The sequence below is a fragment of the Bos indicus genome, chromosome 2 (genome assembly GCF_029378745.1).
Source record: "Bos indicus isolate NIAB-ARS_2022 breed Sahiwal x Tharparkar chromosome 2, NIAB-ARS_B.indTharparkar_mat_pri_1.0, whole genome shotgun sequence".
NCBI classification, from domain to species: Eukaryota; Metazoa; Chordata; class Mammalia; order Artiodactyla; family Bovidae; genus Bos; species Bos indicus.
The window spans coordinates 58,409,125-58,432,849 of NC_091761.1; the positions used below are offsets into that span (position 1 = coordinate 58,409,125).

Below are 23,725 nucleotides of genomic sequence, written 5' to 3' on the forward strand. Positions count from 1 at the left end.
TGCCAGTTGTCAGCAAGGTACAGGTCCAGGAGTTGTGCAGACAGAAGGTGAGCCCGAAGGTCGGATGAGGAAGCGTTGCGGTCAGTTGAGTTCTAACAAAGAACTCAAGTCTTCTGACTCCTCTTCCAGCCTCACTGTTAACTGCTACTGCCAACCCACGAAGGCATCACCTTATGTTTTACAAAATGCAGAACTGGTGCTGTATACTTTTCATGGTTCAATTGAAGTCAGCCTGTCTGTTAAGAAACTAGATGTACGAGTAGTGAACTTCAGAGAGAGTCTGGGCTGAAGGTGGGGTCCTGTGAACTTTTATCAGCTTATAAGTATTAGATCGAGGTCATAAGAATGAAGAACTCTTGAAAATAAGACAATTCAGTCTTTTTTTTTTATAACATTGCATACATTAGTTCTTTTAATAATTGCTACTTTTTCAAATATTATTTTTTAATGTTTTGATTTAGGTTCATTTTCTTTTAACCAATTATCATTATTTATTATTTAGTTCCATTCCCCCCAACTTGTAACCCCTTATTCTCCATTTCCATTGTCTTTCCTACTTGACTGCTTTACTGACCACGTTTTATTTGAGATGTAAAACATTTTCCAAAATGGCCTGAGTGAAGCCTAAAGATATAAAAAGGTGTGAAAAGTCCAGGATACTCTACACTGCCAGTCAGATTTTTTAAGGCTTTTTTTAATTATGGTAAAAGTCACATAATATAAAACACTCTATTTTAACCATATTTATCTCTACATTTCAGTGGCCCTAAGTACATTCACATTGTGCAACTCTCACCATCATCCATCTCCCCAGTCTGTCACCTTCTTAAACTGAAGCTCTGTCCCCATGAAGCAGTAACTCTCATATGCCTCCCCACCCGCCCCTGCCCCCGGCCCCTGGCATCTACCAATGTACTTTCTGACTCTATGCATTTGTGCCAGTCAGGTTTATGTATTCAGTTTTTACTAGACACTTCGTGTGAATCAAGCACTATGATGAGTGTTGGAGACATAAAGCTGAGGAAGATACAGAAGCTGCCATCAAACAAAATACAATACAAAATACAATATAGTATTTTCCTCAGAAATAAAGATAATATATGATCTATATTATTTGTATTACATAGGGAGGAAATATTAATAAATATTAAAATATTAGCAACTACTGACTTTAATTTTCCTCAGTTTTCTTAGCTTCATTTTCTAAAGTAATCTTCCTCTTGTAATGATAAAAAATTTTATTTATATTATTTTATTTTTATTGTATTATTATTTATATTACATTGCTCAAGCTTTTTTATGTGTCAGATATATTACAGTATTAGTGTGGAAAGAGCAGTGACTTGATACAAAAGACCTTTTTGTATCATTTTTGATACAAAAAGCAAAACTTTTTGCTGCCTCTCAATGTTTGGACTTTGGACAAGTCTCTTAAATTCTCTAAGGCTACAGCTCAGTTCAGTTCAGTTCAGTCCCTCAGTCTTGTCCGACTCTGCGACCCCATGAATCGCAGCACGCCAGGCCTCCCTGTCCGTCACCAACTCCCGGAGTTCACTCAAACTCACATCCATCGAGTCAGTGATGCCATCCAGCCATCTCATCCTCTGTCGTCCCCTTCTCCTCCTGCCCCCAATCCCTCCCAGCATCAGAGTCTTTTCCAGTGAGTCAACTCTTCACATGATGTGGCCAAAGTACTGGAGTTTCAGCTTCAGCATCATTCCTTCCAAAGAACACCCAGGACTGATCTCCTTCAGAATGGACTGGTTGGATCTTCTTGCAGTCCGAGGGACTCTTCAAGAGTCTTCTCCAAAACCACAGTTCAAAAGCATCAATTCTTCGGCTCTCAGCTTTGTTCACAGTCCAACTCTCACATCCATACATGACCACTGGAAAAACCATAGCCTTGACTAAACGGACCTTTGTTGGCAAAGTAATGTCTCTGCTTTTCAATAAGGCTACAGGGACTCTGTAATTCTCAGTATAAATGTCAGGAATGATTATTGCAAAAAATAATTTTGACACAATTACCTGTTTCATATACACAAGCAATATGCATTGGGTTTTTTATTAAGAAAGTGTTTTATAGTGTGGAAAACTGAATATTGATCTTACAAAACATAGTTATATTGGGTCATCATAAAGCACCACATTTATGTAGGAGCCTGTAAAAATCTCCAAAAGACTATGATTGTTTACATTTAAGTAAAATATCACACTCTATATCTAAGACAATTTGAAAAATATTTAAAATTACTGAATTTCATGTTAGATGCAAGATGTAATCAGTAAGTGCTGACATTTTAAACTGAAAAAAAAAATCAACTGATGGGCAATATTTACCATATCTACAAAATATCTTCATCACAGCACCTGGCATTTGCACCTAGAGTTTGAACACTGAGTACTAGTGTTCCAAATTGGAAATTAAAACTACCCATCACAGGCAGTATGTGCTAATTGCTAGGTTATCAGTACTTGAAGATTGAAATATCAAATGGATATGATGGTAAAGTACAAAGTCATACACACTGCACCACTCCAAAACCCTGCCCCATCCACGCTCCCATCTGTCCACGTTTCCTCATCCTGCATTGAAGCTGCTTAAGCTGTCGTACAGTATCTGCCATTTCCACTTCTCCATTCACTGCTCTTCTGTTGCAACTTTCTTTTTCAAATGCCAACTTTTAGGGGTCAAGAAACAGGTGCATGTTGTCTCTCCCAGGCAGTTATATTTCAGGATCATTTTTGTGTTCCTATCATGGAAAGCTCTTCTCTCTCACTGAAGACTTGGACAGGGCGTCCGAAGACAAAGGGGTGAAAAAAGCCAGTGCCACTTACCATGCTGAGCCATTTATTCCTAAACAGAGAAAGGATTGTTTCAATTAGATGATCAAAAGAATACCTTTTTTAACTTTGCAAAACTCAAGTTAAACGAGATTGCACTCTGACTCTGTTTTACTTGGGACCTGTGGCTGTAGCCTAGCATTTAGCAGCCCCCTCCCACAGGGCATTTTACCATTTACTTCTAATCTGTTCCTAATTTGTTAAAGAGCCCCTTTTATGCAGCTTGCAAATACAAAATGAAATCTTCTTCTTTCACACCATTTCTTTTTTTAATTTTTTATTGAAATATAGTTGATTTACAATTTTGTGTTAGTTTCAGGTATACAGTAAAGTGATTCAGTTATATATAATATGTATATAATATGTATTCTTTTTCAGATTCTTTTTTGTTATAAGTTGTTACAACGTGTTGAGTATAGTTCTATATACACATTAGGTCCTTGTTGGTTATCTATTTTATATATAATAGTGTACATCTGTTAATCCCAAACTCCTAATTTATTCCTCCCCTCCTCTCCACTTTGGTAACTGTAGAAAACTTTGTTTTCTATGTCTGTAGGTCAGTTTCTGTTCTGGAGTTAAGTTCATTTGTATCAACTTTTTAGGATTCTACATGTAAGTGATATTGTATTTGTCTTTCTCACTCTGGCTTCCATCACTTAGTATCACACCATTTCTTTGAAATATTTATAGAAATTATGGTATGTGCATGCACACATGCATTTTTACACATGATAGTTCTGCGTGTCAGGATGTGTGCTTGTGTGTAAGATTTTTTGCAGAGGTTATGTCATTTGTCATTGATTTTCCAGATTACTGTCTTCAAGATAAAATAAGAATTGCCATATTTAACCTTAGCAATAAAACTACTGCCAAGCATTGCAATCTAGCTTTTTGGCTCTTACTGCTAAAATTTCTGTCTTCACATTTATGTTTCCTGTTAGTTCCTGTATCAATTTAGAAAAATGTAAAGGGTAGTTATTAAAGGATATCTGGAAGGTAAAATGAATTTGCTGCTCTCAGCACAAAGGTTGTCCATTGTTTAGCTTTGTTCTCCTAAGCAATCATTTGTTTTTCAACTTGCAAAATGAATTTTGAAACACTGCCACATTATGACACAAAATATTAATAGGTACAATTAATACATTGATACATGTTTGATTCTGTCATTCTTCATCCCCTTTATATCATCCTTCTTTTAATCTGCTGTGACAGTTCTGTAATGGAGCCCCAGAAATATGATTTGAGGGCAAGCCATATTACTAATCATCAATACAGTGTTCTATGTTGTCCAGAAATACGTGTTCTTTTGTTAGCAGAGATGATAGTCTGCAAAATTTCTACCCAGAGAAAATGCTTTCCAAGATTTGTTTACAAGGAGAAAATTTAATGGGAAGCTAAGTTTGATCATAACAGAGTTTTTTTTTTCCTTCCTGCTGAGCAGATCATTGTTTTATTTTAACTACAGGATATAGGACAGAATTGTTAAAGCAGTCCAATTATATAAGATATATATGTATATATACACACATACATATATACATACACACACACACACACACACACACATATATATATATACACACACACAGCATAAATGAAGCCTTAGATCACTTTTCATTATTGGTTCTATAGTTGTTCAGCTAGCATGGGATCTGCTGGCCACCTCCACACTGTAACAGTGGTCACTTTGGGGGTTCTTAGCTTGAACTGATACCCTCAGTGAAATAATTAATGGCTAACTATCCAGAGTTCATCAGGAACAACACAATAAACAGATCTATTAAACAAACCAGTTATTCTTCCAAACTGGCACTTAGCAATGATTGTCTCTGTGGAAAAAAAAAAGTTAATAAATCCTTTCAGGATATCCAAGTGGAGCAAGACAGCCATCTTTAAAAATATTTGTACATATCTGTATCAATTTATGTCTAGTAGCATCTGCCAGTCATGTTATCAAGGAAAAGCAAACCCTCCCAGCTTGATATAAATTCACAAGTTTGGAGCATTCAGTTTATTCTGCTTGATCCTGGAAAACCATACATTTTTTCTTTGACAGAAGAGGACTACATATTTTTGATGTACTATAGAATAGTTAAGGGTGTGGCCTTCTTGTTAATGGTGGGTGATCTTTTCAATCTGTCCTTGGTAAGTTATTTCTATTATGGCAAGCATGTCACAGAACACTAGTTTGGGCTATAAATACCTTATATTCAGTATAAACACGAAAAACTGAAAACATCCACTTGAGGTATAGATGCCTCTTCAGTGCTCTGATTACCGAAAGAAAAACAAAATTCAGCTGTGTTTTACCTTTCATTTAGAGTATTCATCAGTTCTTGTGAAAATCATAGACAAAAGCCAGATTTGTTGTCTATTAACATATCATAAGACACCCATAAATATGCAGACAAGCTACATTATTCAAAATGTAATTTAACCTAGAACATATGTGGTTCATTATCAGGAAACATTAATATATATGGTAATAATTACATAAGATAATAGAAAAAAGTTATACCACAATTATAACAAAGGTTTGACTGTCTCAGAGCCCAAAAATATCTGTTATAACCTTCAAAAGCTCTTAGGAGATTTAAGGGTGAAACACAAGGCTGCTCGGGTTGCCACCCTGAGCACAAGACCTCCAAGTCAGAAATTTAGCACTGACTGATCCTTGGACCCTATTTATCATTAGGAGAGGTGTACATGTACTTTCAATTCATCAAAAGATGAATAAGTCCTGATTGAAATTTACTAAGAACCCTTTCTTACGGATTCTCACTCCCAAAAAAGGAGGGGGTAACAGTGTGAGGGGATGGGTGTGTTAATTTAATTACTTGATGATAGGAATGCTTTCACAATGTAAACATGTTGTACAGTTTAAATATATTACAACTTTATTTGTCAATTATACCTCAATAAAGCTGGAAAAGAAAAGAAAAAATGAGTCTTTTACTAGGAAAAATATAACTACTGTCTTATAATGTTATCATACTCATTAGTAATTATAAACAAATCAATATACAATTTGGAACTAGGTAAGGAGGAATATAAATACCAAGATCGATTCATTTCCTTGTCATGAATTCATTTCCTTGTCATGAATTCATTCATTTTCAATGATCAATGAATACATCTTGGGTTTTATTTTTACCATCAAAATAAAGATATTAATTACTCAATTCTTTTTTTTTTCTGACTGTATTTTTTTTTGAATTTGTATTTTTTTTATTTTATTTTATTTTTAAACTTTACATAATTGTATTAGTTTTGCCAAATATCAAAATGAATCCGCCACAGGTATACATGTGTTCCCCATCCTGAACCCTCCTCCCTCCTCCCTCCCCATACCATCCCTCTGGGTCATCCCAGTGCAGTAGCCCCAAGCATCCAGTATCGTGCATTGAACGTGGACTGGCAACTCGTTTCATACTCAATTCTGCTCACTCTTTGCTCTGTTGCCTCCCTGTTTAGGACTAGTGCCACCTGCTTGATGTATCTATATTCATATATATATATATATATATTATATACACATATTTCAGATGCTTATGACAACTTTAAGTCAGTAGGATATTATTTATGACTATTTATGTAATGTTTGTTTTCCTTTAGTTCAGTTCAGTTGCTCAGTCATGTCTGACTCTTTGCGACCCCATGGACTGCAGCACACCAGGCCTCCCTATGCATCACCAACTCCCAGAGTTTACTCAAACTCATGTCCATTGAGTCGGTGATACCATCCAACCATCTCATCCTCTGTTGTCCCCTTCTGCTGCCTTCAATCTTTCCCAGCATCAGGGTCTTTTCAAATGAGTTAGTTCTTGCATCTGTTGGCCAAAGAATTGAAGTTTCAGCTTCAGCATCCATCCTTCCAATGAATATTCAGGACTGATTTGCTTTAGGATGGACTGGGTGACTCTCCCTGCAGTCCAAGGGAATCTCAAGAGTCTTCTGCAACACCACAGTTCAAAAGCATCAATTCTTCAGTGCTCAGCTTTCTTTATAGTCCAACTCTCACATCCATACATGACTACCGGAAAAACCATAGCTTTGACTAGACGGACCTTTGTTGGCAAAGTAATGTCTCTGCTTTTCATTATGCTATCTAGGTTGGTCATAACTTTTCTTCCAAGGAGTAAGCATCTTCTAATTTCATGGCTGCAGTCACAGTTAGCAGTGATTTTGGAGCCCACAAAAATAAGTCTGTCACTGTTTCCCCATCTATTTGCCATGAAGTGGTGGGAACAGATGCCATGATCTTAGTTTTCTTAATGTTGAGCTTTAAGCCAACTTTTTCACTCTCCTCTTTCACTTTCATCAAGAGGCTCTTTAGTTCTTCTTCGCTTTCTGCCATAAGGGTGGTGTGATCTGCACATCTAAGGTTATTGATATTTCTCTCAGCAATCTTGATTCCAGCTTGTGCTTCCTCCAGCCCAGCATTTCTCATGATGTACTCTGCATAGAAGTTAAATAAGCAGGGTGACAATATACAGTCTTGACGTGCTCCTTTCCCAATTTGGAACCAGTCTGTTGTTCCATGTCCAATTTTAGCTGTTGCTTCCTGACCTGCATACAGATTTCTCAGGAGGCAAGTCAGGTGATCTGGTATTCCCATCTCTTTAAGAATTTTCCAGAGTTTGTTGTGATCCACACAGTCAAAGGCTTTGGCATAGTCAATAAAGCAGAAGTAGATATTTTTCTGGAACTCTCTTGCTTTCTCGATAATCCAACAGATGTTGGCCATTTGATCTCTGGTTCTTCTGCCTTTTCTAAAACCAGCTTGAACATCTGGAAGTTCATGGTTCACATATTGCTGAAGCCTGGCTTGGAGAATTTTGAACATTACTTTACTAGCGTGTGAGATGAGTGCAATTGTGCAGTAGTTTGAGCATTCTTTGGCATTGCCTTTCTTTGGGATTGGAATGAAAACTGACCTTTTCCAGTCCACTGGTGAGTTTTCCAAATTTGCTGGCATATGAGTGCAACACTGTCACACCATCATCTTTTAGGATTTGAAATAGCTCCATTGGAATTCCATCACCTCCGCTAGCTTTGTTAATAGTGATGCTTCCTAAGGCCAACTTGACTTCACATTCCAGGATGTCTGGCTCTAGGTGAGTGATCACACCATCGTGATTATCTGGGTCATGAAGATCTTTTTCGTATAGGTCTTCTGTGTTTTCTTTCCACTTCCTCTGAATATCTTCTGCTTCTGTTAGGTCCATCCCATTTCTGTCCTTTATTGAGCCCATCTTTGCATGAAATGTTCCCTTGGTATCTTTAATTTTCTTGAAGAGACCTCTAGTCTTTCCCATTCTATTGTTTTCTTCTATTTCTTTGCACTGATCACTGAGGAAGGCTTTCTTATCTCTCCTTGCTATTCTTTGGAAGTCTGCATTCAAATGGGTATATCTTTCCTTTTCTCCTTTGCTTTTTGCGTCTCTTCTTTTCACAGCTATTTGTAAGGCCTCCTCAGACAGTCATTTGCTTTTTTGCATTTCTTTTTCTTGCGGATGGTCTTGATCAATGTCTCCTGTACAATGTCACAAAACTCCGTCCATAGTTCTTTAGGCACTCTGTCTATCAGATCTAATCCCTTGAATCTATTTCTCACTTCCACTGTATAATCATAAGGGATTTGATTTAGGTCATACCTGAATGGTCTAGTGGTTTTCCCTACTTTCTTCAATATAAGCCTGAATTTGGCAATAAGGAGTTCATGATCTGAGCCACAGTCAGCTCCCAGTCTTGTTTTGTTGACTGTATAGAGCTTCTCCATCTTTAGCTGCAAAGAATGTAATCAATCTGATTTTGGTATTGACCATCTAGTGATGTCCATGTGTAGAGTCTGCTCTTGTGCTGTTGGGAGAGTATTTGCTATGACCAGTGCATTCTCTTGGCAAAACTCTATTAGCCTTTGTCTTGCTTCATTCTGTACTCCAAGGCCAAATTTGCCTGTTACTCCAGGTGTTTCTTGACTTCCTACTTTTGCATTCCAATCCCCAATAATGTAAAGGATGTCTTTTTTGGGTGCTAGTTCTAAAAGGTCTCATAGGTCTTCATAGAACCGTTCAACTTCAGCTTCTTCAGTGTTACTGGTTGGGGCATAGGCTTGGATTACTGTGATATTGAATGACTTGCCTTGGAAACGAACAGAGATCATTCTGTCATTTTTCAGATTGCATCCAAGTACTGCATTTCAGACTCTTTTGTTGACTATGATGGCTACTCCATTTCTTCTAAGGGATTCCTGCCCACAGTGGTGGATATAATGGTCATCTGAGTTAAATTCACCCATTGCAGTCCATTGTAGTTCACTGATTCCTAGAATGTTGACTTGAGCATTCCTAGAATGTTCACTCTTGCCATCTCCTGTTGACCACTTCCAATTTGCCTTGATTCGTGGACCTGGCATTCCAGGTCCTATGCAATATTGCTCTTTACAGCATTGGACCTTGCTTCTATCACTAGTCACATCCACAAGTGGGTGTTGTTTTTGCTTTGCCTCCATCCCTTCATTCTTTCTGGAGGTATTTCTCCACTGATCTCCAGTAGCATATTGGGCACCTACCAACCTGGGGAGTTCATCTTTCAGTGTCCTATCTTTTTGCCTTTTCATACTGTTCATGGGGTTCTTAAGGCAAGAATACTGAAGTGGTTTGCCATTCCCTTCTCCAGTGGACCACATTCTGTCAGACCTCTCCACCATGACCTGTCTGTCTTGTTGTTCTTTTCCTTAATTTTCTGTAAATCACATTAAAGCAGGCACTTTATCTGCCCTGTTCAGCAGTATGTTCCCAGTGTGCAGAGCACAGATGCTGTACCTAAAAGGCATGTGATAGATACCTGTTAAATCAGTGATTAAAGATGAATGCATTCAAAAGGTATGTACACCCTAATGTTCATAGCAACACTATTCACAGTGGCCAAGGCATGAAAACAACCTAAATTTCCATCAACAGATGAATGGATAAAGAAGATATGGTATATATATAATATGCATATATATATATATGTGTGTGTGTGTGTGTGTATACACATACATACACAATGGCATATTACTCAGCCATAAAAAAGAATGAAATAATACCATTTTCAGCAACATGGATGGATCTAGAGATTATCATACTAAGTGAAGTAAGTAAAAAAAAAACAAATACCATATCAGTTACAAGTGGAATCTAAAATACAGCACAGATGAACTATTTTACAATATATACAGACTCACAGACATAGAAAACAATGCTATGGTTACCAAAGTGGAAGGTTGGGAGGGGTTAACAGATACACACTACTATATATAAAAGAGATAAATAACAAGGTCTTACTGTAGAGTAGAGGGAACTGTATTTGATATATTTTAATAAACCTATGGGGCTTCCCAGGCAGCTCAACAGTAAAAGAATCCACCTGTAGTGCAGGAGATGCAGCAGACACAGGTTGAATCCCTTGATTGGGAAATCCCCTGGGGGAGTGCATGGCAACCCACTCCACTATGCTTGCCTGGAGAATCCCATGGACAGAGGAGCCTGGAGCCTACAGACCATAGAGTTGCAAAGAGTCAGACATGACTGAAGCAACTGAGCATGCACACATGCATGCAATAACTCTATAATGGAAAAGAATCTGAAAAATTATATATTACATATATTATGTATATATTATGTAAAACTGAATCACTTTATAATACTTGAAACCACACAGTATTGTAAATCAACTGTAATTCAATTTAACAAAAAAAGAGGACACATGAATTTGTGACCAAAGTTCCTGACCCGCCCCCCACTTCTCCCCTAAACTGCACAATGTTTGTTACAGGTGTTCCTGTGCGTGGACCACTTCACTCTAGATCACTTTCTACCTCAAAGCCTCCTTTGTCTCCTTAAAGTGCAACTCCAACCTTGCAAGTGAAGAGTCAATGGGGTTAAATAAAATGTGTCAGTTAGAATTGATAAACCCTGGACTAGAACAGCAAGACTGGTTTTCTTATTTCATCCACAGGTGTTTCTTCAAATAATAAAAAACACCCCCTGTTGGGACTGCAGTAGGATAGAGTATCCTGAACTGATAATGGCACGCTGTACATTGAACTGGATTTGAACCCCATAAGCTCACAAAGCTAGTGGAGGTGAGGGAATTCCAGTTGAGCTATTTCAAATCCTGAAAGATGATGCTCTGAAAGTGCTGCACTCAATATGCCAGCAAATTTAGAAAACTCAGCAGTGGCCACAGGACTAGAAAAGGTCAGTTTTCATTCCAATCCCAAAGAAAGGCAATGCCAAAGAATGCTCAAACTACAGCACAATTGTACTCATCTCACATGCTAGTAAAGTAATGCTCAAAATTCTCCAAGCCAGGCTTCAGCAGTACGTGAAGCATGAACTTCCAGATGTTCAAGCTGGTTTTAGAAAAGACAGAGGAACCAGAGACCAAATTGCCAACTTCTGTTGGATCATCAAAAAAGCAAGAGAGTTGCAGAAAAACATCTATTTCTGCTTTATTGACTATGCCAAAGCCTTTGACTGTGTGGATCACAATAAACTGTGGAAAATTCTGAAAGAGATGGGAATACCAGACCACCTGACCTGCCTCTTGAGAAACCTGTGTGCAGGTCAGGAAGCAACAGTTAGAACTGGACATGGAACAACAGACTGGTTCCAAATAGGAAAAGGAATAGGTCAAGGCTGTATATTGTCACCCTGCTTATTTAACTTCTATGCAGAGTACATCATGAGAAACGCTGGGCTGGAAGAAGCACAAGCTGGAATAAAGATTGCCAAGAGAAATATCAATAACCTCAGATATGCAGATGACACCACCCTTATGTCAGAAAGTGAAGAGGAACTCAAAAGCCTCTTGATGAAGGTGAAAGAGGAGAGCGGAAAAGTTGGCTTAAAACTCAACATTCAGAAAACGAAGATCATGGTATCTGGTCCCATCACTTCATGGGAAATAGATGGGGAAACAGTGGAAACAGTGTCAGACTTTATTTTGGGGGCCTCCAAAATCACTTCAGATAGTGATTGCAGCCATGAAATTAAAAGACGCTTACTCCTTGGAAGAAAAGTTATGACCAAAGCATATTGAAAAGCAGAGACATTACTGCCAACAAAGGTCCGTCTAGTCAAGGCTATGGTTTTTCCAGTGGTCATGTATGGATGTGAGAGTTGGACTGTGAACAAAACTGAGCGCCGAAGAATTGAAGCTTTTGAACTGTGGTGTTGGAGAAGACTCTTGAGAGTCCCTTGGACTGCAAGGAGATCCAACCAGTCCATTCTGAAGGAGATCAGCCCCTGGATTTCTTTGGAGGGAATGATGCTAAAGCTGAAACTCCAGTACTTTGGCCACCTCATGCGAAGAGTTGACTCATTGGAAAAGACTCTGATGCTGGGAGGGATTGGGGGCAGGAGGAGAAGGGGACGACAGAGGATGAGATGGCTGGATGGCATCACTGACTCGATGGACGTGAGACTGAGTGAACTCCGAGGGTTGGTGATGGACAGGGAGGCCTGCCATGCTTCAATTCATGGGGTCGCAAAGAGTCCACGACTGAGCGACTCAACTGAACTGAACTGAAGCTCACATTTTAAATGCCCTTCACTTCCTTTGTATTACTCATAGGTGTAGACAAATCATCTCCTCCTCCTTTTCTCCCCACCCCCACACCCCACCACATGCAGTTTAGGACCCATCCCCACATGCAGCAACAGAGAAGAAGCAAAGCTATCACAGTGATGGATATATAGATGTAGCATAGCATAGCATGCATGCTCAGTCATGTCTGAGTCTTTATGACCCCATGGACTGTAGCCCACATCTCTGACCATAGGATTATCCCAGCAAGAATACTGGAATGGATTGCCATTTCCTACTCGAGGGGATCTTCCCACCCCAGGAATCGAACCTGTTTCTCTTGCATGTCCTGCATTCACAGGCAGATTTTACCACTGCACCACCTGGGAAGCCCATGTAGAAGATGATTACCCCATAATTATGGCAAAAGTCTGACTGTCTCCAATCCCAAGGGAACCCTAGTAATGGTCATGGCCCCACAGCACACAGCTTACTGTGAAGGTAGAACACTGCTTTGTGAGACTTTCCTTAGCTTCATTCACTTGGTAAACAGACCTGCAAAGAAAGCCCCATGTAAATGTTGATACTGACTCATTGGATGTATAGAGTCAAGTACAATAGACCTGATCCAAAACTGAGAAGAATATCTGAATCTAATACATTAAGCAGGTAATTCCAACTCCATGTGAGATATTTAAAGACTAAGCACTTCTTTAGAAATAGCTCCACTGGAATTCCATCACTCCACTAGCTTTGTTCATAGTGATGCTTTCTAAGGCCCACTTGACTTCACATTCCAGGATGTCTGGCTCTGGGTGAGTGATCACACCATCGTGATTATCTGGGTCGTGAAGATCTTTTTTGTACAGTTCTTCTGTGTATTCTTGCCATCTCTTCTTAATATCTTCTGCTTCTGTTAGGTCCATACCATTTCTGTCCTTTATCGAGCCCATCTTTGCATGAAATGTTCCCTTGGTATCTCTAATTTTCTTGAAGAGATCTCTAGTCTTTCCCATTCTGTTGTTTTCCTCTATTTCTTTGCACTGATTGCGTAGGAAGGCTTTCTTATCTCTTCTTGCTATTCTTTGGAACTCTGCATTCAGATGCTTATGTCTTTCCTTTTCTCCTTTGCTTTTTGCTTCTCTTCTTTTCATAACTATTTGTAAGGCATGATGCTAAAGCTGAAATTCCAGTACTTTGGCCACCTCATGCGAAGAGTTGACCCATTGGAAAAGACTCTGATCCTGGGAGGGATTGGGGTCACGAGGAAAAGGGGACCACAGAGGATGAGATGGCTGGATGGCATCACCGAATCGATGGACAAGAGTTTGAGTGAACTCCAGGAGATGGTGATGGACAGGGAGGCCTGGTGTACTGCGATTCATGGGGTCACAAAGAGTCGGACATGACTGAGCAACTGAACTGAACTGAACTGAAGCTCTTCTTTATTGAATTATCAATTATCTAAATGAGCACCATTTTTAAGAAATAAATACTAAATGAATGTGAAATAACAACAATAATAATTGATGATGACAGACATACTTATAGCACGTAATAGTGCTAGAATAATGTATAAATAGTTTAGAAAGTAACTACTGTTATAGTAATGATAACCTGTGTGCGAGACAGCAAAAGAGACCCAGATGTATAGAACAGTCTTTTGGACTCTGTGGGAGAGGGAGAGGGTGGGATGATTTGGGAGAATGGCATTGAAACATGTATAATATCATATATGAAATGAATCGCGAGTCCAGGTTCAATGCAGGATACAGGATGCTTGGGGCTGGTGCACTGGGATAACCCAGAGGGATGGTATGGGGAGGGAGGTGGAGGGAGGTTCAGGATGGGAAACGTGTACACCTGTGGCGGATTCATGTTGATGTATGGCAAAACCACTACAATATTGTAAAGTAATTAGCCTCCAATTAAAATAAATAAATTTATATTTTAAAAAATAAATAAATAAATAGTATAGGAATTCCTAAGCAACTCTGAGGTTACTTGAGAGAATTCAGTGATGCAGTAAAGACTTATAAATTGAAATGCTTGAATTCCTGACTTTAAAAACAAAAAATCAATCCTAAACCAAGTCCCACTGAATTAAATGTAAATTAGACTAAGCTTATGGTAACAAAAATGTACAAGCCTTGTGAGAATTCTGTAAGTGAAACTTAAAAAGATCTTCTCTGCCTAAATCAGAGGTTAACATCAATAGTGATTAAGTCTTGTTGCTAGAGCGTACCCTTTCGATGAAGGGATGAAAATGACACCTTACTTCTGTGTTCTTCCTCCTCAAAGCCTACTCTAATCATCAGAAAGACATCAGACAAACTCAAACTGAAAGGCCTAGCCAGTGCTCCTTGAAATGTTCAAGGTCACCAAAAACAAGGAACAACTGAGAAATGGTCACGGCCAAAACAAGCTTAACAGTTCATGATGATCAAATATAATGTGGGATCCTAGATGGGATCTTGGAACATATAAAGGACATTAAGGAAAAATGAAGGAAATCTGAATAAAGCATGGACTTTAGTTAATAATAAGGTGTAAGTATTGGATCTTTGGGCTTCTCAGGTCACACTAGTGGTAAAGAACCTGCCTGCCAATGCAGGAGACATAAGACACAGGTTTGATCCCTGGGTCAGAAGATCCCCTGGAGGAGAGCAAGGCAGCCCACTCCAGCCTCCTTGCCTGGAAAATCCCATGGACTGAGAGTCTGGCGGGCCACCATCCATAGGGTCACAAAGTCAGACACGACTGGAGTGAGTGAGCATGAGCGCATGTGTTAGATCTTTAGTTGTAACACGTGTAAGATATATAAGATGTTAATAATATAGGAAACTAGGTACAGGATACATTATAACTCTGTACCACACAACTGTCCAGTAAACTAAAACTGCTGCTGCTGCTGCTGCTAAGTCGCTTCAGTCATGTGCGACTCTATGCGACCCCATAGACGGCAGCCCACCAGGCTCCCCCGTCCCTGGGATTCTCCAGGCAAGAGTACTAGAGTGGGGTGCCATCGCCTTCTCCAAACTAAAACTAGTCTAATGTAAAATGTTTTCCTGAAAAATACATAACAGATATACTTTTAAAAGATCTTCTGATATAGTATTTGCAGAGAAAGATGCTTTTTAGTTTATAAATTATTTCCATAATTTGTGACAGTTCTCACATCTGCTACTATAAAATTCACTGCAGCTTCTCTGTCTCTTGGGGAAAAAAATGCATTTAATTATCAGTGAAATTCAACTCCAGCTTGTTATGATGAATGATTTGAACCTGTCAGCTTTTTTTTCTCCCTAAAAACAAAAGAAATGAAATGAAATACAGTCTTCCTCCTTTACTTCCTTCCTTCCACCTGCTTCATTTAATTGATGAAGGTTTGAGCTTTTATTAATCTTTTTGAGCTCCTCTGTAAGATGCAGAAAAAGCTAATATGATATCATTGTATCTAGCTAATGTGTGTGCTTTGTGAAATTGATACACCCTGCCAAGACATAAATTACTTAAGCTTTGATAAATGTGTTGAAATCAGGGAATGTTCAAACAGATAAAGCACAGAAATTCCTCTTTTTCTCCCTTTTTTAAACTCCATTTCGTGCAAGCAGTTAAATGTTTTTGCATTATTATTGTAATATGATGGGACAAAAGACAGCAGTGATATTGATAGTAGCATAGAGAACCCCCGAAAGTACAAAAGCAATGGGGGATACAGCCTTGTGTTTTGCAGATAACATCTAACAACCTTGCCTTGAACAGACTGGTTTGCCAACAGGTTCAGATCCACTTCAGTCCTCTCCCAGCATGTCATATCACTGAAATTGTCTACAGAGGAATGAGCGTTCTGCCAGACACTTTGCACTTTCAGATCCTTTGCTGACTCATTTGGTAGGCTGAAATCAAAGATCCACAAACACATTTTATTAGCAAAGAATGCTCACCTGTCCCTGTGATCTGGATATGACTCAGATGTCAGTGAGACTGGAACACGAAGAAGCATTTGATTGATGCTCTAGGGTTGATTTCTACTCATTAACTTATCCTATGGCATTGAACAAGTTGCTTGATTGATCACTAATCAGTTCCTTGGAGACCTGAGAATCCATATCATCTTTTGAAGACAATTTTTGAATAGGAGGCATGGAACTATCCATTGGATAATGTAAGACCCATCAGTCTCTGAGTGCCTTTTGCCAGAGGTTGGGCTCAGTAATTTCCATCCATTTTTTAAATTTAGTCCTTACAATCAACCAACAAAGGAGGCATAGGTGTGAAAATTGGGGCTCATGTCAAGGGACAATGAGGTCATCAGGCAGCAAATCCTATGCTTTTTCCACCATGCTGCTTCCATATTAGGAGTATATTGGATGAGTGTGTATGGGGTTGTGGTTCATTCAAACCCCAGTCATCCCTGAGTAGGTCTTTTGAGGTTAAGCATCAGCCTTGGGAACTTGGGTCACACAACTATCTATGTAGACCTGTTTAGGAGAGGGTGTCTTCTCAGTAGTGATGCCCGCATTTAAGCAGCATTCTAGGGAGAAGACTGAACAAGTTATACCACAGGGAGAGAAAGTTGGGAGAAGAGGTACAACTAGCAGCTTTTTAAGACAACTAGACATATATTTGTTTTTTTAATTATACTCTTCTACCTATATATATCATCATCAAATAGCTTTTTGAAATTTGAGTTTAGATTTGGAAATCAGTACTTGTAAGAACTGTCCATACATTTTAGAGTAATAAATAAGTTGAAGAAGTGAAGTGAAGTCACTCAGTCGTGTCTGACTCTTTGCGACCCCATGGACTGTAACCTACTGGGTTTCTCCATCCATGGGATTTTCCAGGCAAGAATATTGGAGTGGGTTGCCATTACCCAGCTTTTCTCAATTTGTTTAATAGTAAAGCAAAAAAAGTAAAAGATGCATACATCTACTTTTTATCTAAGGAATCCTCAATGACAGTTTTCACTGAAACAGAGAACAATTATAGATCTGTGCTTAAGAGTTAAATTGCATTATTTTTACATAGGCAAACCTTAAATCAAAGGCAACTTGAGCAGATTTGAACCTAAAGAGTATTGTGTTAGAATATACTTTTTAAGAATCAAATTTCGTTTTCAATCCTCATCTGTAGAATCTTTCCTGAAGAATAGAAGAGTGTTTCTAAAAGCAAATAATTACCTCTAATTTATCTGTTTGGTAAGTTTTGTGTTCTTTTTTTCACTTTCTTAGGGTGAGTTACCTATATTTGGGTCAAATTGTTACAACATCAGTTACTACAATGAAAATCTGTAGTATTTTTGAAAATTAATAAGTGAATTTTTGAGTAAATATTGAGTCATCTCAGAACCATCACATCAGAAGTCCTAGAGATAAGAGAAGGATCTCATAATGTCCATCTCACGATAGAACTCATCCTGTATTTTAAAATGCACCAATATCAGTTAGCCTGAGACTCTACATGATTGAAAACTTGTCACTGTACAATAAGTTTAACACTGATAGGTTTTCAATAACAGAAAAAGGAGAAAATCAGGCAAAGCATCAAGAAAAATGACCCAAGCAGAAAAAACTCAGAAAAATGTGCAATGTGAAACAAGCATTTTAAGATAAAAAGAGCATATTGGTGCTGGTAGTACAGAGTGTTGTCATACTTGTGTAAAAAAAAGTATTTTTGAATGGAAAATGGATCTTTATTCTACTAACACAGTATTAATTGGGAACACTGCCCAGAGGTAAAGAATGTGGTAAAGAATCCGCCTGCCAGTGCAGGAGACCCAAGAGATAGGAGTTCGATTCCTGGGTCAGGAAGATCCCCTGGAGTAGAAAATAGCAACCTGCTCCAGTATTCTTGCCTGGGACATCCCATGGACAGAGGACCCTGCTGGGATACAGTCCTTTGGATCAGAAAGAGTCGGATATGACCGAGTGACTGTCACTGTCACTAGTGTCTATATGTTAATCTGTGGGGTCTCTAAAGAGTTGGACACGACTAAGCACTTGAGCACAAGCATATTATGTATGAGTAAGAATTGAGGGGTTTTTTTGTTTTTGTTTTGTTTTGTTTTAAGCAAGCTAAAAGGGATTTATCTTGTGAAAGATAGGAAGAAAGACAGGAGTGAAGGAAGAGGGTAGGAAATTGGACAAATTGGGGAATAGAGATCAGGAAATTAAGTTCTTTAGTACCGGCCATTCTCAGGATTGGTAGGTGAGGCTGTCAACATTGACCAAGCAAGGCACATCTCATGAAATATTGGAAAAAGGTGAAAACAAATAATAGCAAGAATCATAATCACAGAAAAGAGAAACTGGACCTTGATCAGCAAGGGGTTTCTTATCTGTCCATGTGTCCTTGACTGTCTCCTTGGAGAGAGGACAAGACAAGTCACCTGGACCAGGTTGCATTAGCTCTTAGCAACCTCAAGTCCTATCTGTAGCCCGTACTGACTTCCATGGGCTGTCTGACCAGTTGATCTCAATGAGGCTCTGTGCATATTGTAATGAAGAGTGTTCAAAGTCAAAAAACTAGTGACAGTATCAGAAATACCCAGAATATTTTGAGCCAGAAATCCTGAGTAATGATCCCTCTTTTTCTGGTGACTATGCCAGTCCTTCAACACCAGGAGAGAGAAAGAAGTATTAACTTCAGGATGTGCGAGACCCTAGGAATAGAGAGTATGAATTCAGGTTTTCAAAACAATAAGAATGTGCAGAATATCAGTTTGCCCTTCTGACAAGCCTCAGTAATTTAGAGAAGAGAATTTTGGGAAATACTAGACATGAGTGGGAAAAGCCTTCAGGAATTAATCAATGGGATCAATATATATTATGTGCCCCCTCCCCACCAAAGCAGAAAACAAAAAAGAAAAATCCACACATACATTTAAGTCCTTGCATTCCTCTTCTAAAGTGTTCAGGGACAAGTTATAGGTGAAAACACTTCTCATGAAACTCTATTAGGACTTAAACTTTGATGAATGTATAAAATATAACCTCATATTATTAAACTCTACCATAGAGTCAAGTGTAAAATTTACAATCCAAGCTATGCCAGTTTTTTTTTTTTTTCCTCAAAACTGAATTGAAAGCAATAATTCTTGTAATAATCTGAGACTGGTTTTACCAGGTATTTCACCAAGTTTGAAAGGGTTGGGGAAACAGTACATAAAAACAGCCCCACTTCCTTCTCATCCTTTCCATCATGCTGACAGTTTTCCAGAGAATCATTACCAGAGTGGTTTGTGCCATTAGAGATAAGAGGCTATCTGTGTTTCCACTAGAAACCTCTATTTTCCAGACTTTATAATTCATCTATAAATATCCACTCCAAGCAGCAGTTTCATATATTATGAATCTGTCTCTCAAAATTCATATTGACTTAACTAAATGATTTTTAGAAATCATGAGGACTCTTACACTGCAAAGAGAATTAGAAGAAAATCAAATGCAAATAAAGTGCTGTGTTTCAAGGGGAATGATTTGAATCAAAATACTGTGGAATCCATAAAACACAGGCACATGATTCTTTCTTAGCAATTCTATCTTTCAGGGTATTATTCAGTTGTAATAAAATGTATTTATCAACAATTAATTAATTCAAAATATACATCTCCAGTTTATTTCTGCTTCTATAAAGGCAGATAATTTGAGATTACATTTTTTCAACTAAATCTTTTATAGAACTTCATATTATTATTCATGCTACTTTTAATTACAGAATTTAAAATTGAATTATATCAAGTTATGAAATTATATGACATAAGCTTTTGAATATAATAATATGCTTGCTATCTACAAATATATTTTAAGAGTTTTATCAATACCTTATATTCAGATGGCTTCTAGCTCCATGGTAGAAATCTCAGCTTACTAAAGTTATTTTCTACCTAAAAAAAAAGACCTTACAAATTGAATGTTTTTGTCAAATAAGAGACCAAAAAATACTATATCCCCCGGTCTGGGAAGATAGAATTGTAAAGATTAGGAGACAGAGACTAAAGCCACATCAACCCATTAAAATGAAATGCAGTCATCTCTTGGTATCCATGGGGGATTGGCTTCAAGATCCCCTTGGATACCAAAATCCAGGGATGTTTAAATTCCTTATATAAGATAGTTTAGTATTTGCATATAGCCTATGCACATACTTCTGTATATTTTAAACCATCTCTAGATTATTTATAATGCCTAATACAATGTGAATAGTTGCCAGAATGTGACATATTCAAGTTTTGCTTTTTGGAAATTTCTGTGTTTGAGTTGGGGGCAGTTGGGACTTTCTGTTTAGTTTTAATTTCAATTCAGTGTTGGTTGAATCCAGTGGATTCAGAACCTGCGTATACAAAAAACCAACTGTCCTCTCTTCCTAATCACATCATTTCCATGTTTGTACTCACAGATTTATACTGCTTGAATGACATGGTCATCTTGTTACACTGCAGAGCCCCACTGTGTATGTGAAATGGTATTTAGCAGGAAGCGAAATACTACTACAAGAATTGCCCCAGTGCTTTGGCTTTGGTATGTGTGGACTCACAGCCCAACCTAAAGTATATTTTTCTTTCTTCCTTTCGAACAGCTGTTTTGTGACAGTGAGAAGGTGGTGCATGCCACGGAGGGACTGGATTGGGAAGACAAAGATGCCACAGGGACCCTGGTGGGTAACGTGGTGCACTCTCGGATCATCAACCCTCTGCGCCTGTTTGTTAAACAGTCTCCAGTCCCCAAGCCTGGACACTTGGCCTATGCGGACAGCATGGAGAACTTTTGGGATTGGCTGGCCAACATCACGGAAGTTCAGGAGCCATTGGCAAGAACTAAAAGGAGGCCAATAGTGAAAACAGGAAAATTTAAGAAAATGTTTGGATGGGGTGACTTCCATTCCAACATTAAAACTGTGAAACTCAACCTCCTCATCACGGGGAAAATCGTTGACCATGGAAATGGAACCTTCAGTGTTTATTTCCGACATAATTCCACCGGCCTGGGCAACGTTTCAGTGAGCTTGGTACCCCCCTCCAAAGTGGTGGAGTTTGAAGTTTCCCCGCAGTCTACCTTGGAGACCAAGGAATCCAAATCTTTCAACTGTCGCATTGAGTATGAAAAAACAGATCGGGCCAAGAAGACCGCCCTGTGCAATTTTGACCCATCCAAGATCTGCTACCAGGAGCAGACTCAGAGCCACGTATCCTGGTTGTGTTCCAAGCCCTTCAAGGTCATTTGCATCTACATTGCCTTTTACAGTGTTGATTATAAACTTGTGCAAAAGGTCTGTCCTGACTACAATTACCATAGCGAGACTCCCTACTTATCTTCTGGCTGAATCTTCACATGGCCAATAAAAAGGAAGGATAAATATATACTCAATTATTAATAGAACCACCAAGAACCAAGCTCAGCTCTCTATGGCAAAGGATCCCTTTTGTTTCTGGCAGTGAACCTTCATTCCCTATAAGGTTTTCACATTTAAAAAAGAAAAAGAAACATCTTAAAAGTTGAAATGTGTTTGTTATGATCATAAGTACCTTAATCTAAACAGTCAAACTGTGTATGAAACCATCACTCTCTCATAAGATCTCTCTCCTAAGGCTGACTCCTCCAGCTATTCTTATTTCTCTAAGAGTTGATGGTAGTAGCAACATGGAACAGGAAAGAACCAAATAATGCATGTGATAAACATTGCTCTTGAAATGGGCCTGCCTTTGAAGTATGTTTTGGAAAGTTACCTTAAAAATAGCAGATCCAGTAAAGTAACTGAAAAGATTGTATTTGATAGATGAATCACATTTCTGACATTGAATTCTTTTTTATTGCTGTCTTTTTTCCCATGTCTGTGCTGTTAGTGATATGAGAGATGAAGGGGTAAAATTTGCTTCAAAACTCATGTGTGAAGTTACAATGCCCCAGTGGAATGAAACACATTATTATCTGAGCTAGAGTTGAGTGGAGTGGGATTTAAACACTTACCCTTGGGTTGGTCACCATCCTTAGGATTCTCATCTGAGTAGTAATATTGGTATATTAAAAAAGCAAATCTGGATGTATTGTAAGTCAGTTCAACAATGATGACGATCAGGATGTTTTTAGATTACTTTGCCAGGTTCAATGATGTGAGATTGTCAAAAATATCACAACTCTGTTTTCCCCCTGTAACCTAATTCTATTCATTTGGTGGTATGATTTTTGTATACCTGTGTAGAACAACTTTGAAATTGAGAGAAAGCAATTGTTTCCTAGGCTAGCTAGAATGGGAGAAAGATTGGAAGTGGGAGGAAATTCCAGGATGATGTATTCATTATTTCTAGCCTGTTAGATTAAGTTCTCCTTGCATTTAGCTATTTAAATTAAGGATCAAATTGTGGAAATAAGGAGTTTATTTAAACAATGCTAGTTATTATCATGCTAATAACCAAGACACATGACTCCCTAGGCTTTTGGGATAACTTCTAATGAATGTTGCCTCATAACCACCTCTTCTTCATCTTCTCTGAGGGGGTCAAATGTCATCTGTGTCATAGAAGTGGATGATCTTTGAATTAGCATAGAGAGAGAATCTGGCTGGCCAGTAAAAAAAGTGTTTCTAGAACCTGGAAGATTCATGGAATGGTTACTCCTTTTACGATAGCTGTCAACGTTTTTCCCCCTTCTTATCTGTAAAATATCAAAGTAAAACACTGGATTGACAACCGAAGGAAGAACAAAATGCTCTTACTGTAAAATGCTCTTACTACGTTGTTCAAAAAGCCAACAGCTCTCGTCTATTTTGCATCTCTAGTCCTTTCCTTTTCCTGGTGATACCTGCACAGTGTTTGTTTTTTGTCTCTTGTAAAAATTGTACTAGGCTTAGTGTGTGGTAATACAGGCTTGAAATTTTTGCTCTGAGTTCATCGGGTGCTTTTGTAATTTTGTGGTTGGTGTGAAATACTTTGAGACATCATTTTATTTTAACCTAGGAACAAGATTAAACTACTATTTACTGTAAAATATGTGGGAACCATATGTGTATATACACTTAGATCTCCTGTGTACAGAGAAAGTATGTGTACACATTTCTATGTAAATAAAAAGAATTTCCTAAATCTGTCACATGACTTTAAGTTTTTGATTTTTTAAAGATTGTTCTTGTTTCTTTTCTTCACAATGGTTTAGTGTGCGTGTGCTCGTGTGTGTATGCATTATCAACTGAGCGTTCAGATCTTCCATATGTTCATATTAAACAGAGCAATTAGGCCAGGGACATTATAAAGCAGAGTAAAATAATAATCCATACAAACCACTTGGCACATAGCTTGGTGTCT

General features: G+C 38.3%; 1 protein-coding gene across 1 annotated transcript in view; it reads left to right on the forward strand.

Annotated features, from left to right (window-relative positions):
• Positions 1-23,518, forward strand: part of NXPH2 (neurexophilin 2) — a 128,474-nt gene extending 104,956 nt beyond the window's left edge. Inside the window, exon 2 of the mRNA XM_019973319.2 lies at positions 21,007-23,518. Coding sequence (XP_019828878.1) covers positions 21,007-21,750 — 744 coding nt within the window. The 3' untranslated portion in view covers positions 21,751-23,518. The remainder of the gene's footprint in view (positions 1-21,006) is intronic.
• Positions 23,519-23,725: the final 207 nt, after the last annotated feature.